General features: G+C 34.4%; 1 protein-coding gene across 2 annotated transcripts in view; it reads left to right on the top strand.

The window, feature by feature from the left end:
- Positions 1-13,502, top strand: part of LOC106785177 (SNF-related serine/threonine-protein kinase) — a 16,311-nt gene extending 2,809 nt beyond the window's left edge. Inside the window, exons 2-8 of one of the 2 annotated variants that reach the window (XM_014745406.1) lie at positions 7,958-8,159; positions 8,695-8,847; positions 9,149-9,395; positions 9,492-9,843; positions 10,037-10,165; positions 10,289-10,391; positions 10,535-13,502. In XM_014745406.1, coding sequence (XP_014600892.1) covers positions 7,965-8,159; positions 8,695-8,847; positions 9,149-9,395; positions 9,492-9,843; positions 10,037-10,165; positions 10,289-10,391; positions 10,535-12,781 — 3,426 coding nt within the window. In that variant the 5' untranslated portion in view covers positions 7,958-7,964 and the 3' untranslated portion in view covers positions 12,782-13,502. Of the gene's footprint in view, positions 1-7,957; positions 8,160-8,694; positions 8,848-9,148; positions 9,396-9,491; positions 9,844-10,036; positions 10,166-10,285; positions 10,392-10,534 lie in introns of both variants that reach the window. The other variant, XM_014745405.1, reaches the window with a different exon arrangement.
- The last annotated feature ends 21 nt before the right edge of the window (positions 13,503-13,523 follow it).

Raw genomic sequence — 13,523 nt, 5'->3', positions numbered from 1 at the left:
TTTTTTTTTTTTTTTTTTTGAGAAAGGTCAAGTTTTTTTTTTTTTTTTTTTGAGAAAGGTCAAGTTAAGGAAAAAAGAGTGAGTGAGAGAGAGAGAGAGATAGATAGATAAATAAATATTGATAACGAGAAGAGAAACGTTTGATTTTTCTTCGAAGAGGAGAAAACGCTAACGCCTCGTTACGTCATCGTCTATTGACGGGTCGAGGAAGAAAAAAAATGGCATAAAGAATAAGAGAGAGAGAGAGAGAGAGAGAATCAGAGATTCTTTAATTTCATTGACCACTTTACAATGATCGTGGTCTTATTCATTAGATCATCTGGCGCATGCATGTATTTACACATTAAACGCACGTGCGTGTGTAAACCGTCACGAATGATCACCTTTGACATTGAGGAAAAAAAAAATGTACTTTAATCGTTTCCAATCGTTAGCGCTACTTTAATGGCGTTACTTTAAATGAAACATCCTCGACGTATCATTCTATTTTTTGTTGGTTTTTTTATTCTTCATTTTGCTTTTCCTCTTTTCTTTTTTCCCTTCCTCTCCCCCTCATCCCTTTCTTTGTATTTATTTATTTATTATTTTTGTTGTTATCTTATAAAAAATATTGAGAGAGCATTGAGATTTTGGTAAAATAATAAATTCGAATTGATATTAGATTGTTAAATGTGTTAATAGTAAAACGTTCATTGTATTAACGTGTTAAGGGAGCTGTTTTTGTTCCCACGTTAATTCTTATACAAGGTGTTCCGTTAAAATACGTCGTAGACTTGTTAATTCATTCTACGGAAGAAGGAAATCGAAAATTTAGTAAAAGAGAAGAAAAGGATCTCGTACATATATGTATATATATACACAGGTTTGTGTGTGTCCTACGTATATATACGTAATATATATATATGTAGTGTATGCGAATCTCTAACGTATTACATAACTTTTCTCTCAGGGCAGTGCAACGTAAGAGCAATAAGATTTTACTAGCTTATTACCGTCAACTATACTTCGCGAACATCCTCCAACCAAGTATAAACTTTTCAATTCCTTCCTACATTTACCTTTTTACTAGTATTCGTTTCATTTCTTTTCTTTTTTATTCTTTTTTATTCTTTTTTATTTCAATTGAGACAAATAAGTAATATAGGAGGAACTTAGCAATTCTCTGAATTCCAAGAAAATAATTTCATCATTTCGTTATTTTGATTTATATAGTATTTTGATAGTATTTGAATAGTATTACCTTGTACTTTCTTAATCAATTATGATGAGAGTATATTCGTCATCTGTGAAAAGTATTTATCAATTGTTATTTAAATTGAAATTTCTGTAATAAACGAAAATACATTCGTTAATATAAAAACGTTTTAATTCTATGGAAATCAAGATGAAAAATAATGTAATTAATTATTATGAAAATACTATATATAGCTTGAACAAAGTAAAACAAATTCGATTAACTAAACTTAACGTTGCACATCTAATCGGTGAACATTTTTCCAGATTATATACCAAGCACATCTTCGACAAGTAATTCTATAAGAAGATAGACATATTGTTACAAAAAGTAATATTCGGATAGAATAAAAATATTTGTGTTTAATTTGCGAAGTGGCATTATATATTTTGTAGTTTGTTTCATTTAATATCATTAAAAAACAATAGATTCAATTTTATATATAAAAATAAAATATTCACATTTGATTATTATTTTTAATTCAATATTATAACAGCTAAACATACTTTTTATTTTTCTCATCGTTTCATTTTAGCGACATAATTAAGATAGATATTTTTCAAAAAGTGTATCTAATTAGCCACAGTTAACTGGTCGTCAACACGGTAATTGAAAATTCATGTCTTCAAAATGAAAAACAAAATATTATCATTTTATTGAATTTAAATTAATATGAATCTGTTGTTTTTGCGTTTCTTTTCTCGTTAAATCGACATTTATAATAAAACTTTTCTATATTAAAACTATCTAAGAATAATATAATTTTATAGGTTTATATTGTTATACTTTTATACATTATTAACTATTAAATAATCCATGAAAAAAAAGAAAAAAAAAATGTTTAAAACAATAACAACAAAAGAAATGAAATATATTCGAATAGAAATACAAATCTTCAAGTTAAATTTTCTGAATTTCATATTATTGAGAATTGTGGCAACTTTCTGCATAATAACTCGCGTGAGAGAAAACAAAAAGGAAATAAAAGAAATAGGGGGCAGCAAAAAAAGAAAAAGAAAAGTAGAAATAGAGTACATACCATACAGTATATTTAAATTCGCATATTTCTTCGCGCCTGAAAGAAACGAGGAATTTTTGTAACGGTACGCATTAAATATCAATTACATGCTTACTTTGTATTATTTTTCAAGCACGACAAACCCACCTCGTTTCTTATTTCGTATTATATTAATTTACGTTCAATCATGAATGATCAAATAATATCGATTAGAAAACGAAGAGAAAGAGAAAAAAAAAACTTGAAGATTATTGACGAATCCATGTGATAATATAAGAGTCACATGTGTATTTGAACGTTATGTAAATATCACGAAGATATAATTATATATCCGGCTGATAAATTATTGCGATAAATTAAATTCTTTTTCTTAGTTTTATTTAATGTTACCAATCGATTACGAAACAAATACGTAGAAATCATCATATTATGATCATTAATACTCGATCATTTTCTATATATATATATTTTTATTTCTTTTTGTTATCTTTTACTTTTCGTATTTTTTTCTCTCCTTCATTTATTTTTTTTTTGTTCGTTATTAAATTTTCTCTCTTCATTTTCCTCTCTCTCTCTCTCTTCCCTCTTCTTAATCACGAAGAAGGATAGAATAAGTCTCTCATCCGGAAGTAATAGCAAATCGAGCAATCAACGTGAACCCATCCTGTTGATAACGAGAACTCGAAAATTAATTTCAACCCGCAGACGAGAAGAAAATTTTAATTTTTTTTTCTCTCTCTCTCTCTTTCCCTTCCCTTTCCACTGAACAAAAAATTACGACTGAATCTTATCTTCTAAATATGCGCGAGAGAAAAAGAAACCAAAAAAATGGATTAAACAAACATATTTACTCTTTCGTCCGAATGAATATTTTTTAATAATAAATTATTTTAATAATAAAGAAAATGTACGGATATTCGATATTATTGGACGAATCGAATGTGTTCTAAAAATTTGTCGTCAACGCACGATGAACGTATTTGATGATATTTTTGAAATGAAATTTTCAACACAACAGAATTCAATTTTCGATTAGAAATTTCCTCCATAATAATTCGAATATTTAATTACACTGTAACATCAAAATTTTAAAAGTTTTTAATGCAATATCACAGACATAAAGAGAAATCGTTCTTTCAATTTAATTTAGTATTTCGAATAACAAATTAAATTCTTAATGATAAATGGGAACTCGATGATTATAATAGGTACCCCAAAAAAAAACCCCGACAAAATATTTCCGACTCGATTCCAAGTTCGATCAAATTTTGTCGAAATATTCGAACAATTCTATTAGATATTAACATTTGTTTTTAAGTATGAATCTCAAATCGCATTTGTCTCTGGTATTTTCGAAAGAAAAGATTTACTCGTTTCTCGTTATTTGTACATTTATAAAATGCATCGTAAACGCGCATACTCGGTGACATATTTATAATGCAAATCTTAATCGAATTAATTTGCGTGATCCTTCGTGATCTTATCGTCGTATGCCATGACAGGATTAAGCATATCTGTTTACTAGAAGTGGTACAAACAAATGCATACATATTTACTGATCCAATTTAACATCTTTATCGTTATTCGTAAGTAACGGAACGTATTCTCGAGAATATCGAGTTTTTCTTTTTTTGAAAAACAAAATTAAATAAATATATGAAAAGAAAAAGAAAAAATAGAAGCAAATATCATCGTCCACGTTCATCCAGATTAATTTATTTTTTTTTATTAATTTCTTTTTTCCTAATTTCATATCCAACTATGACGTTGATAATAAATGACTTATTTCGTGTTTTATTTCTCACGTTTTACAATTAACCCCAAACATACAAGTTTTAATACAAGTTCGTAGTAGACGTGAGAACCGATGGGGTATTAGGTCTCGTTTATATATCTATATTTCATAGATTCTATGTAAATACCATTGGCCGAGGCAAATGTTATCGACGAAGTGTCTCTAACTTCTCCGATCAAATTTCCTATCTCTGAATACTTGAAAAATGATCGAGATTCACTACCCAACAACAGCTTTTTTTCCATCAACGACTTGTCCGGCTCAAAATCCTCTTTATATTATCACGAACTCATTTTTTCCTCTTCTTTCTTTATTTTTTTTTTATACTCGACTTGTGACGTTTCACCGAACAAATACATGTGTACACGGAAAGAGATATCTCAAAAGAATGTGTATATAAATGTTGTGTGTGTGTGTGTGTGTATAATACTTACTCAACTTGGTCGAGAAATTTCCATTCCACTCTCCTAGTTTTCTCTAATGCTTTAGCCACGTATAGATTACTATACATTCTCAAGAAGACGAAGTTATCGTAAGGGTACTAGTGTTAGTAGTAGTAGTAGTAGTAGTAGTAGTAATAGTAGTACCCATGCAACTTTGTTACTCGACCTCGAGAGACGAGATGCGCCCTCAACCTTACTCAATGATGCACCCTCTTTCGCTTTTATTAGACCTCCGGTTCTTTTGTTGTCCACGTTCTCGAAAACCAGCACGAAATTTTCCTCTGACATCTACGTAGTAATATATATATATATATATGTATACAGGATGAATCGAGAGGAATGTCTCGAAATTTTAAGATAAGAGGTACTGCATTCTTCTCAACGTATAGAAATAATTTTTAAACAAAAATTCAAATCATTCGATTTTCTATTTTATTTTTTGTTTTTTTATTTTTATTTTTATTTTTAAATATCCGATATTTAATTGTTGGTGTTGTTGTTGTTTTTGTTGAAAGAACAATCTCATCGTCTTTCGCATGACGAGAGAACAGAAAATATTTAGACGGATTATAATCTACGTGAGTTAATTTTATTATATAATAATTTAAACACAACGATAGGATGTATAAACGTTTGAGATTTTTTTTCGAAAAATTATTTTTACGCGTAGAATACATTTGTAGAGTATATTTAAACGTTTCCTATCGATTCACCCACTGTATATGTATTTAATATTATAATCTTATATATGGAATATTTCCTCTCTCTCTCTCTCATTGGTTCATTAGGTTCTTGCTTTATTTATCATTTACAAAATTGTTCCGAAAGATGTGCTGGTCCAGTTCTCGGATTGTTACATCGTTCAAGATGAAAAGAGATGTAACACCGCAACATTATTATGATGACAAATTTTCTACCACCTAACTGGTGGTGGTGGTGGTGGTGGTAATGATGGTGATGGTTTTTTCTTGGCACATCGAGTATTTAACATTTCTTCTTCTTACCATTTATTTAACTTACGATTGACCATCCTTCGAAATATCGCCAATTGAACGAAGCTTTTCTATGTAATAGAGAACGACAAAGATTGTGATCTATAGGTCCGTGGACTTAGAAAATTAGGTCGTCTGCCGTTATTTCTAACAAATCTGCCAAGGATGTCTGACAACATTTCGAACTATACTATACTATACTATACTATACTATCTCTATATTTCTATCTGTTCGGGTACATTATCGCGTGATCATCGCATGCTGCTATAATTTTGCTTTAATGAATGACGATAAATGTATTATTTAATGATAACGTACGTGTGTCTGTCACCAACACATATAGTATACACATACTATGTACATACGTATACTATAATAGCATATACACATACTATTATTATATATATATATATTGTAAATGCATTATTACTCAAATTTTATTACCAATTTATAATCGTATTATTTAGAAAGTTTCTATCCTCCTGCATATCCATCGATTTATATAATGCACATCGTGACGCTAAAACAGTAAGTGTAATAACGTTTAACATCGGGAACTCATTTATTGGTCAGATGACGTTCAAAGAGGTTCGAAGGTAGTCGTCGTTCGTCTCTCTCTCTCTCTCTCTCTCTCTCTCTCTCTCTCTCTCTCTCTCTCTCTCTCTCTTTCTCTCTCTCTCTCTCTCAACTCTTTACTTACTCACCCTCTTCTCTTGTCATATTCTCTTCGTCAGTTTAACAAAAAAAAAGAAAAAGAAAATTGAATTGCATATTATTGCATTAGAAGCATTAAATGTCCAGCCCTAGTGTCCCCTCCCCCCTCTTCCGCTCCCTTTACGTTTCCGACATACGTTCGTTTGACGTAAGCACCACGCCACTTCGAGTATCGTGTGAACCGGAATTGGCTTTAACATAAGACGATAGATAGGTTCAATTTATCATAAACTTTTTTTTTTTTTTTTAATCATTTTTATTTTAATAATATACTTTTAATAATACGCAAAATTATTATACGATCTTTTTTATATATATATATATTTTCTTTTTTTTTTTTTTCGTTTCGATATTTGTCTACCACCTCTAAGATCTTGGAAATCTTTAATTGTTGTCACTAGGCAAAAAATTACTAGCGGTGGAGGGAATAAAAAGAAAGCGCGCGCGAAATACAAATTTGTCTGAAAGAAAATGATTTATTTCTTTTGCAAGATAATATGTAAAATAATCTTATCGTTAATTAATACGCGAGTTGGGTGGTTATTCGCCATTGACCCTCGATCGGCTCAGCTAAAGCGAAATTAATTATTGCCTTGATGTGCTAAAAATAATCCGTGACCCCTCCTGTCATAGGGACGAACCCGAGTACACGGCGTTAGGCGTTTTACCTCTCGTCAAATGATCGATCTTCTTACTTGTCTTCTCGATGATTTCTTCTTCTTCTTTTTCTTTTCTTTTCTTTTTTCTTTCCTTCCTTTTAACCAAATCAATATGTGGATAACTCTAGGGATATTTTTATTCCATTTAATTTTAAAACAATGTATACACTTTATCTCATTGTAAATGTGAATTAAATTAATCGTTCGTTTGAAAGCTTTTAAATATTATAATTTTACTTATGATATATATATATCATAATAGTAATATAATATAATATAATAACAGTAATATAATATAGGGTTTTTAAGGGGCACACCTAGTGTGAAATTTTGAAAAAATTGATTTTTTTTTTTTTTTTCATATTTTGATAGTGTATATCTTTAAAAATAACATACTGAAATTTCAAATAAATATTTCAAATAGTTTTAGAGTTACAGCCTTCTAATGAGTAGCCGGTCAGGGATTAGAAAGCAATCATTTTATCTTTGAACGCGTTTTTCTCAAAACTGCATTTTTCAAATTGGCTGCACATGTAACTCGAAGAAGAATCATTCGATCGCTTTGATTTTTTTTCTGCTTGTTTCGTATATGTTTCTCTGTACAATGACCTAAATGTTTTTCGATTGTATAAAAAATGTAATTATGGCGGGCAAAAAATCATCAAAATTTTCAGCAAAATTCGATTTTTTTTTAAAAGTCTGCCATTTTGTTAAATTTCAATTTTTTTTCACGATTTCAGGTCATTGTATAGGTAATACTTTCTAGATTAATAGTATTTTTTTTTGTTTTATTTCATCCACGGTGTAGGCCGGAATCACTACTGCAGCCGTTTAGGCTCTTTTTTTTTAGTGACTTGGGAGATAACGAATAACTCGCTGAAAATTACTTTTTTTCATTTGAAAATTTTAATGAATATTCGTTAATTATATATAAATATATTCTCTAAAATTTTAAAATATTTCATGCAGTAGTTTTCTTTAAAAAAATTCCCAAAAATCACCTATCTTTTAGGCGGTCACACTAGGTGTGCCCCTTAATGATCTCTCTCTCTCTCTCTTTCTCTCTTTCTCTCTATCTATCTTTCTCTTTGTGTGCTGCAGCTGCGAAATGCATCGTAGGGTGGGATACAGCAACTACGATGGCAAGATCGCGGGCCTTTACGACCTGGAAGAGACTCTTGGTCGTGGACACTTTGCTGTGGTAAAGCTTGCTCGACACGTATTTACTGGTGAGAAGGTTGCAGTGAAGGTCATAGACAAGAGCAAACTCGACGAAGTATCTAGGGCGCATCTTTTCCAAGAGGTGAGGGTGAAAAAAAAAAGAAAAAAAAAAAAAAGAAAACGCTGGTTATAAATTAAATTTCAATTTTCTTTAATCTGCGTTTAAGCTTATATTTTCTATTTTATATATGTATACTTAGAGAGAGAGAAAACTAGAAAAAGATCTATGGAAAGATTATATTTATTATACGGTGAACCAATAGTTCATGCGTTTATCGTGTTGCAACTCTTTACTTTGGAAATATTAATAATAATAATAATAATAAAAAGAGAAAAAACAACGCACGCGAACTTTTAGGTTCAGCTTAATATTTCGTGTTGTTACATTAGAATGAACAAGGATAGAAATAAATCGGGATTGAATTAACGAGTATATCCTGTTGGCCGAGGATCTACGATCTACGTCAAGTTATGGATCTTGTTAAGATCAACGAGATAATCGTGTGCTAAGAGATAAGAGGTCAATGACCTCCTCCCACTTTCTCTCTCTCTCTCTCTTGTTCTCTGTTCATTTATTTGTAGTTTATGTTATTACAACGTTGTCATTTAATTTATAGGTACGATGTATGAAATTGGTGCAACACCCGAACGTGGTGAGATTATACGAGGTGATAGATACCCAAACAAAGCTGTACCTGATTTTGGAATTAGGCGATGGCGGTGACCTTTACGACTACATCATGCGCCACGACAGTGGATTAAGCGAAGAGGTACCGTGGTTATACAATAAGAACTTTACTTTCTTGCTATCATCTTAAATTAGTACCTAGACGAATTATTAGTTGCAAACTTGCCAAACTTGTTTGCTGTTGCGTGTCTATACACTCAAAGGAAAGACAGAGAGACAACAGCTGTTATCTCTTTCTCTTTCTCTCTTTCTCTCTTTTCGTGATTCACCTTACCGTTAAACATGATTAGACTATATAACCAAAGTTTTACACTTTTGTTCATAATAAGTTCTATCGACGAAAAGCAGCACTCTCTCCTCTTCATTCTTATTCCGTTCAACAGGTGGCAAGGACGTATTTTCGACAGATAGTTCGTGCAATATCCTACTGTCACCGATTACACGTAGTTCACAGGGATCTCAAGCCGGAGAATGTTGTCTTCTTCGAGAAACTCGGCACCGTCAAATTAACCGATTTCGGTTTTAGCAATAGATTTTGTCCTGGACAAAAGCTCGAAACTTCATGCGGTTCTTTGGCTTATTCGGCACCCGAGATACTTCTTGGCGACAGTTACGATGCTCCCGCAGTTGGTAAGTTATCAATTTTTCATTATTATATTATATTATTATTATTCTTAGAATGATTTATCAAATTTTCAAATTGAACGTATTTTTGTTTTGTTTTAGATGTCTGGTCGCTCGGTGTGATTTTGTACATGCTGGTATGCGGGCAAGCACCTTTTCAAGAAGCAAATGACAGCGAGACATTGACAATGATCATGGATTGCAAGTATTCCATTCCAGCTCACGTTTCCAGTGATTGTAAACGTTTGATCGCTAAGATGCTTGTCAGAGAACCCGAAGGAAGAGCTTCACTCGAAGAAATAGCTGCTGATCCTTGGCTTGCTATCGGATCTGATACGGATTCTGTCGAAGTGTTACCATTAGTATCACGTCAACAAGTATCCGATGATCATCATAATCTTATTATTACTAAAATGGTTAACGGTAATATCGCCACAAAGGAAGATATATTAGAGTGAGTATTAAATGGCAAGGATTGGATATTTTTCCTACTCGTTTAACCACGATAAAATTCCTCGAATAATTGTTTCTCTTTCTCTCTCTCTCTCTCTCTCTCTCTCTCTCTCTCTCTCTCTCTCTCTCTCTCTTTCTTTTTCTCTCTCCTCCCACTCCCTCTTTCTCTCTTTTATCTTCTCTCGTTTATAAAGAGCGTTAGACAAGAACGAGTATAATCACATAACGGCGACGTATTTCCTGCTGGCCGAGAGAAAATTACGAGCTCATAGACAGGAACAGGTGCAAAAAGCACGTCCCGAGATACTCGATGTTTCTCCTAGGTAAGTGTATATTTTTTTATTATATATAATATTGTATTACGAAGAGATAAGAGTCTACCGATCGATAATTAAAATGTTCGATCTCATTCATTCTCTCCCTTCTTTTTGAATTATTTTCAGCAGGCAAGAGGAAGCAACAGTGAACCTTCATGTTAATCAAAATTTACTTGATACCGTGAATCAATCCTTGCTGAGTGTTCCACGTACGCCCGGTGACGTACCACAGGTACGTATCGCATAATAAATGCTACATCCGACATCGAATCAACCTGATTATTATAATGTTCGAACGTACATTACAAGTGAACATCTACGGATAGCTTAGATTTCCTGCCGTGGGGGAAAAAAAGATTCCTATTCTCGTTACAGAACGTACGTACGAGAAAGTGCAGCATCGTGCAAGAGGAAGAAGACGAGGACGACGTTTCATCGTGTTCCGGAAGAGAAGAACGCGGTAGCAACTCGGCCTTGAACTCGTTCAATCGTCGTGGCTCACGTTCGGAAGGGAAGCTCTCTCATATTTTGCAGGAAAGGCTGGGACAACTCCCAGAGAAGCATCCTGGACACAAAGTGGCGGTCGCGTCAAGGCTCGCTGCTCAACAACAAGACGGTCCAAACGTAACCGTTTTACCTGCCGATCGAGATGGAAAGTGTTTAAAGTCCTTTACGAAAGATCCCAAACTTGTCGACGCAACTACGACGAATCGTCATTCTAATATAATAGGTCCTGCCGTTAAAAAGGATATCAACGCGATATCCGATAAGATATCTGGTACGACTAAAGTATCCTCGATCTTCGATGAAAGTTTAAAAAGTAAATTTAGTACTACGCTAGTTCAGTCGTCGGCTTGGTCGAAAAAACCAGGCAGCGTGGAGAGTAGACCGAAATCCGTTACGGAATGTCAAAGATCGTTAGGTCCTGTCCCAGCAAATAAATGGAGAATGGGTGCTCAACATAGATCAACGGGACTTACTTTAGATACGTCTCCGATATCGCAACCTGTCTCTAGACCGTCTGATTTAATTTCTACAACAACGACAATTATTCTAACGGAATCATCGACAGTTTCGATTCCTCTTCGTTCGAGCACGCACGAAGACCATCAATCCACGATACCAAAATATAAGACTATGCCATCGCCAGGTAGTACAGGTTCCATATCACCTCCGCAATTAACGTTGAACGAGATATTAGAAGATGGTGACGCGATGCAAGGTACAGTTGGTTCGAACGAAGGTATCAACAACAACGCTTCCGCCGCCAAGTGTCGTGTAGTCAGACGTACGGGATACGAGCAGAGAAGAAGCAAGTTTCATAAAACAAGAACTGCTTCGTGTTCGAGCTCGGACGCTAGCGACGACGACAGTGAAAGTAGGAAGAAGAGAGCTCATAAGCTTGGTGCAACGACGGAAAAACCATTACCACCTAGACGAGATAGTCACGACGATTCTAGCGATTCTCAAGATCCTGGTGGTAGTGGAGGTGGTGGTGGTGGTGGGGGAGGTAGTGGTCTTGGAAACGGGGAACATACGAGCGAAACACCATCGAATACACCAGATACTAGTCGTAACGATGGGGGTAATAATACTACGAACACAACGACAAGCAATACTACAACAGCCGGTGGAAGGCACAGATCAACGGATAATCAAGTGGCCTTTGGTAGAAGACATAGAGCAGGTAGAAGAAGAGCCGGGGAGACGCGTTTGAGAGAAAGCCAATCATTGAATCGAATAACTGAAGTGCAAGAAGCCGAGGGTCCATCAGCCTGTCACAATCATTCTCACGTATCTCGCAATTCGACAATTTTAAACGTTCAAAACGTTTCAACGTCAACCTCCTCGATATCCCAAACTAGCACCGGATCTCATTGTATTCATCATCATCATCAATCAATTTCTCACGCGACCACAACGACCGTACAAAAGGCTAAAGGTTTCGGTGCTAGACTTTTGCAAGGCTGGTCACTTGGCAAATCTACTTTGTCGCAAGCTGTTAGTAGACAACAAACGGATAACAATACGACTTCTAGAGAAATCAACAAAATCGATCAACAACACACGACGAGGTGTCAGCAAACAACAACTACTACTACTACTACTACTACTACGATCGGAAATTGTAATAACGATGAAAGAAGGAAGGATCTGAACAACGGTGGTTGTTTGATCGGTCAACAAACAGTAGTTCAGAACGAAAAAGAAAATCGCGGAGCGTCGGTTAATAGAAACGAATGCAAAAGTAGGAAAATTCGTTTGTTAAGTCGTTATTTTGCGGTTCACAAGAAACTTTGCGTACCATTGCCGGGTCTTTTTGGGAAGGGTCGATTGTACAAGGCACGTTCTTGCGGTAACATAGCACGCGATCGCGTCAGTCCGCCATCCCCTAAATCGGTGCTACTTTGTGCCGCCTCGGACGACAAATGGCGGGAACGTCATCAGTGGTGCGACACGAAACATCAGCATCGTGGCAGCGACGGTGACATCAATCAAAATCTTGGGCTTGCTCATCTCGTCCAGGAAAGAGTCGTTGGTGTTGGTAAAGGGTGTACCGGTATGCCAGCAGTTTGTCATATTCATTTGGGTGACGCTTCCAAATGTTGCAGCCTCTGTTGATGAACGCTCGATCGAAAAGAGATAGAAATTCCCAGTGTGATTTTTTTTTATTCTTCCTGACCCTAGGATTTATCAATCTCGGGAGGAACTTTTGTTTGTTCGTACTATCTCGCAGCCCCCACACCCTCCACATCTAACAAATACACACACATACAACATACAACATATATAGAGATACGTACATGCATATGCATACATATTTACATACGAACTGGGACTTTTTCTATGAGGAGGATACAACCCCCCTCCCCACCCCACCCCGCCCGCCCCAACGTTCGCGTCGTTGCTGATAAATAATCCCGTTGCTCTAACATTCTTAAAACATACAATTTCATTCTTCGTAAGTTCTAGAATAAATTTTCTCTAATGACGAAGAACGTTTAGGGGTATATATATATATACATACGTACATATACACATACAAGCATGTATATCTATATTTTTCCGCCCTTCTCCAATCCCCCCGTGGCGTCGAACCACGTAAAATAATGGCGGTGACGTTTAATACGCCAAATATTTATTAATCAGATCGTTCCTGAATAATCTTGATACGCCAAGTATAGCTTGAACGTTGCTGTTATAAGCGTCAAATAAGAGAATGATAAGAGAAAAAGAACAAAAAATAAAATGATTTAAGAGAATAATGAAATAATAATATTCCCTTTTTTTGTGGGAAGTGTATCTAGTCTGTGTGAACAAGCCTGTATTAAATATATATTGCACAGAGTTTATTATTATTTTT

This window comes from Polistes canadensis, unplaced genomic scaffold (assembly GCF_001313835.1).
Source record: "Polistes canadensis isolate GaletaPanama2010 unplaced genomic scaffold, ASM131383v1 scaffold_46, whole genome shotgun sequence".
In the NCBI taxonomy this organism is placed as follows: Eukaryota; Metazoa; Arthropoda; class Insecta; order Hymenoptera; family Vespidae; genus Polistes; species Polistes canadensis.
Note: the sequence above shows the minus strand (reverse complement) of the source record. Positions and strands in the feature narration are given on the sequence as shown.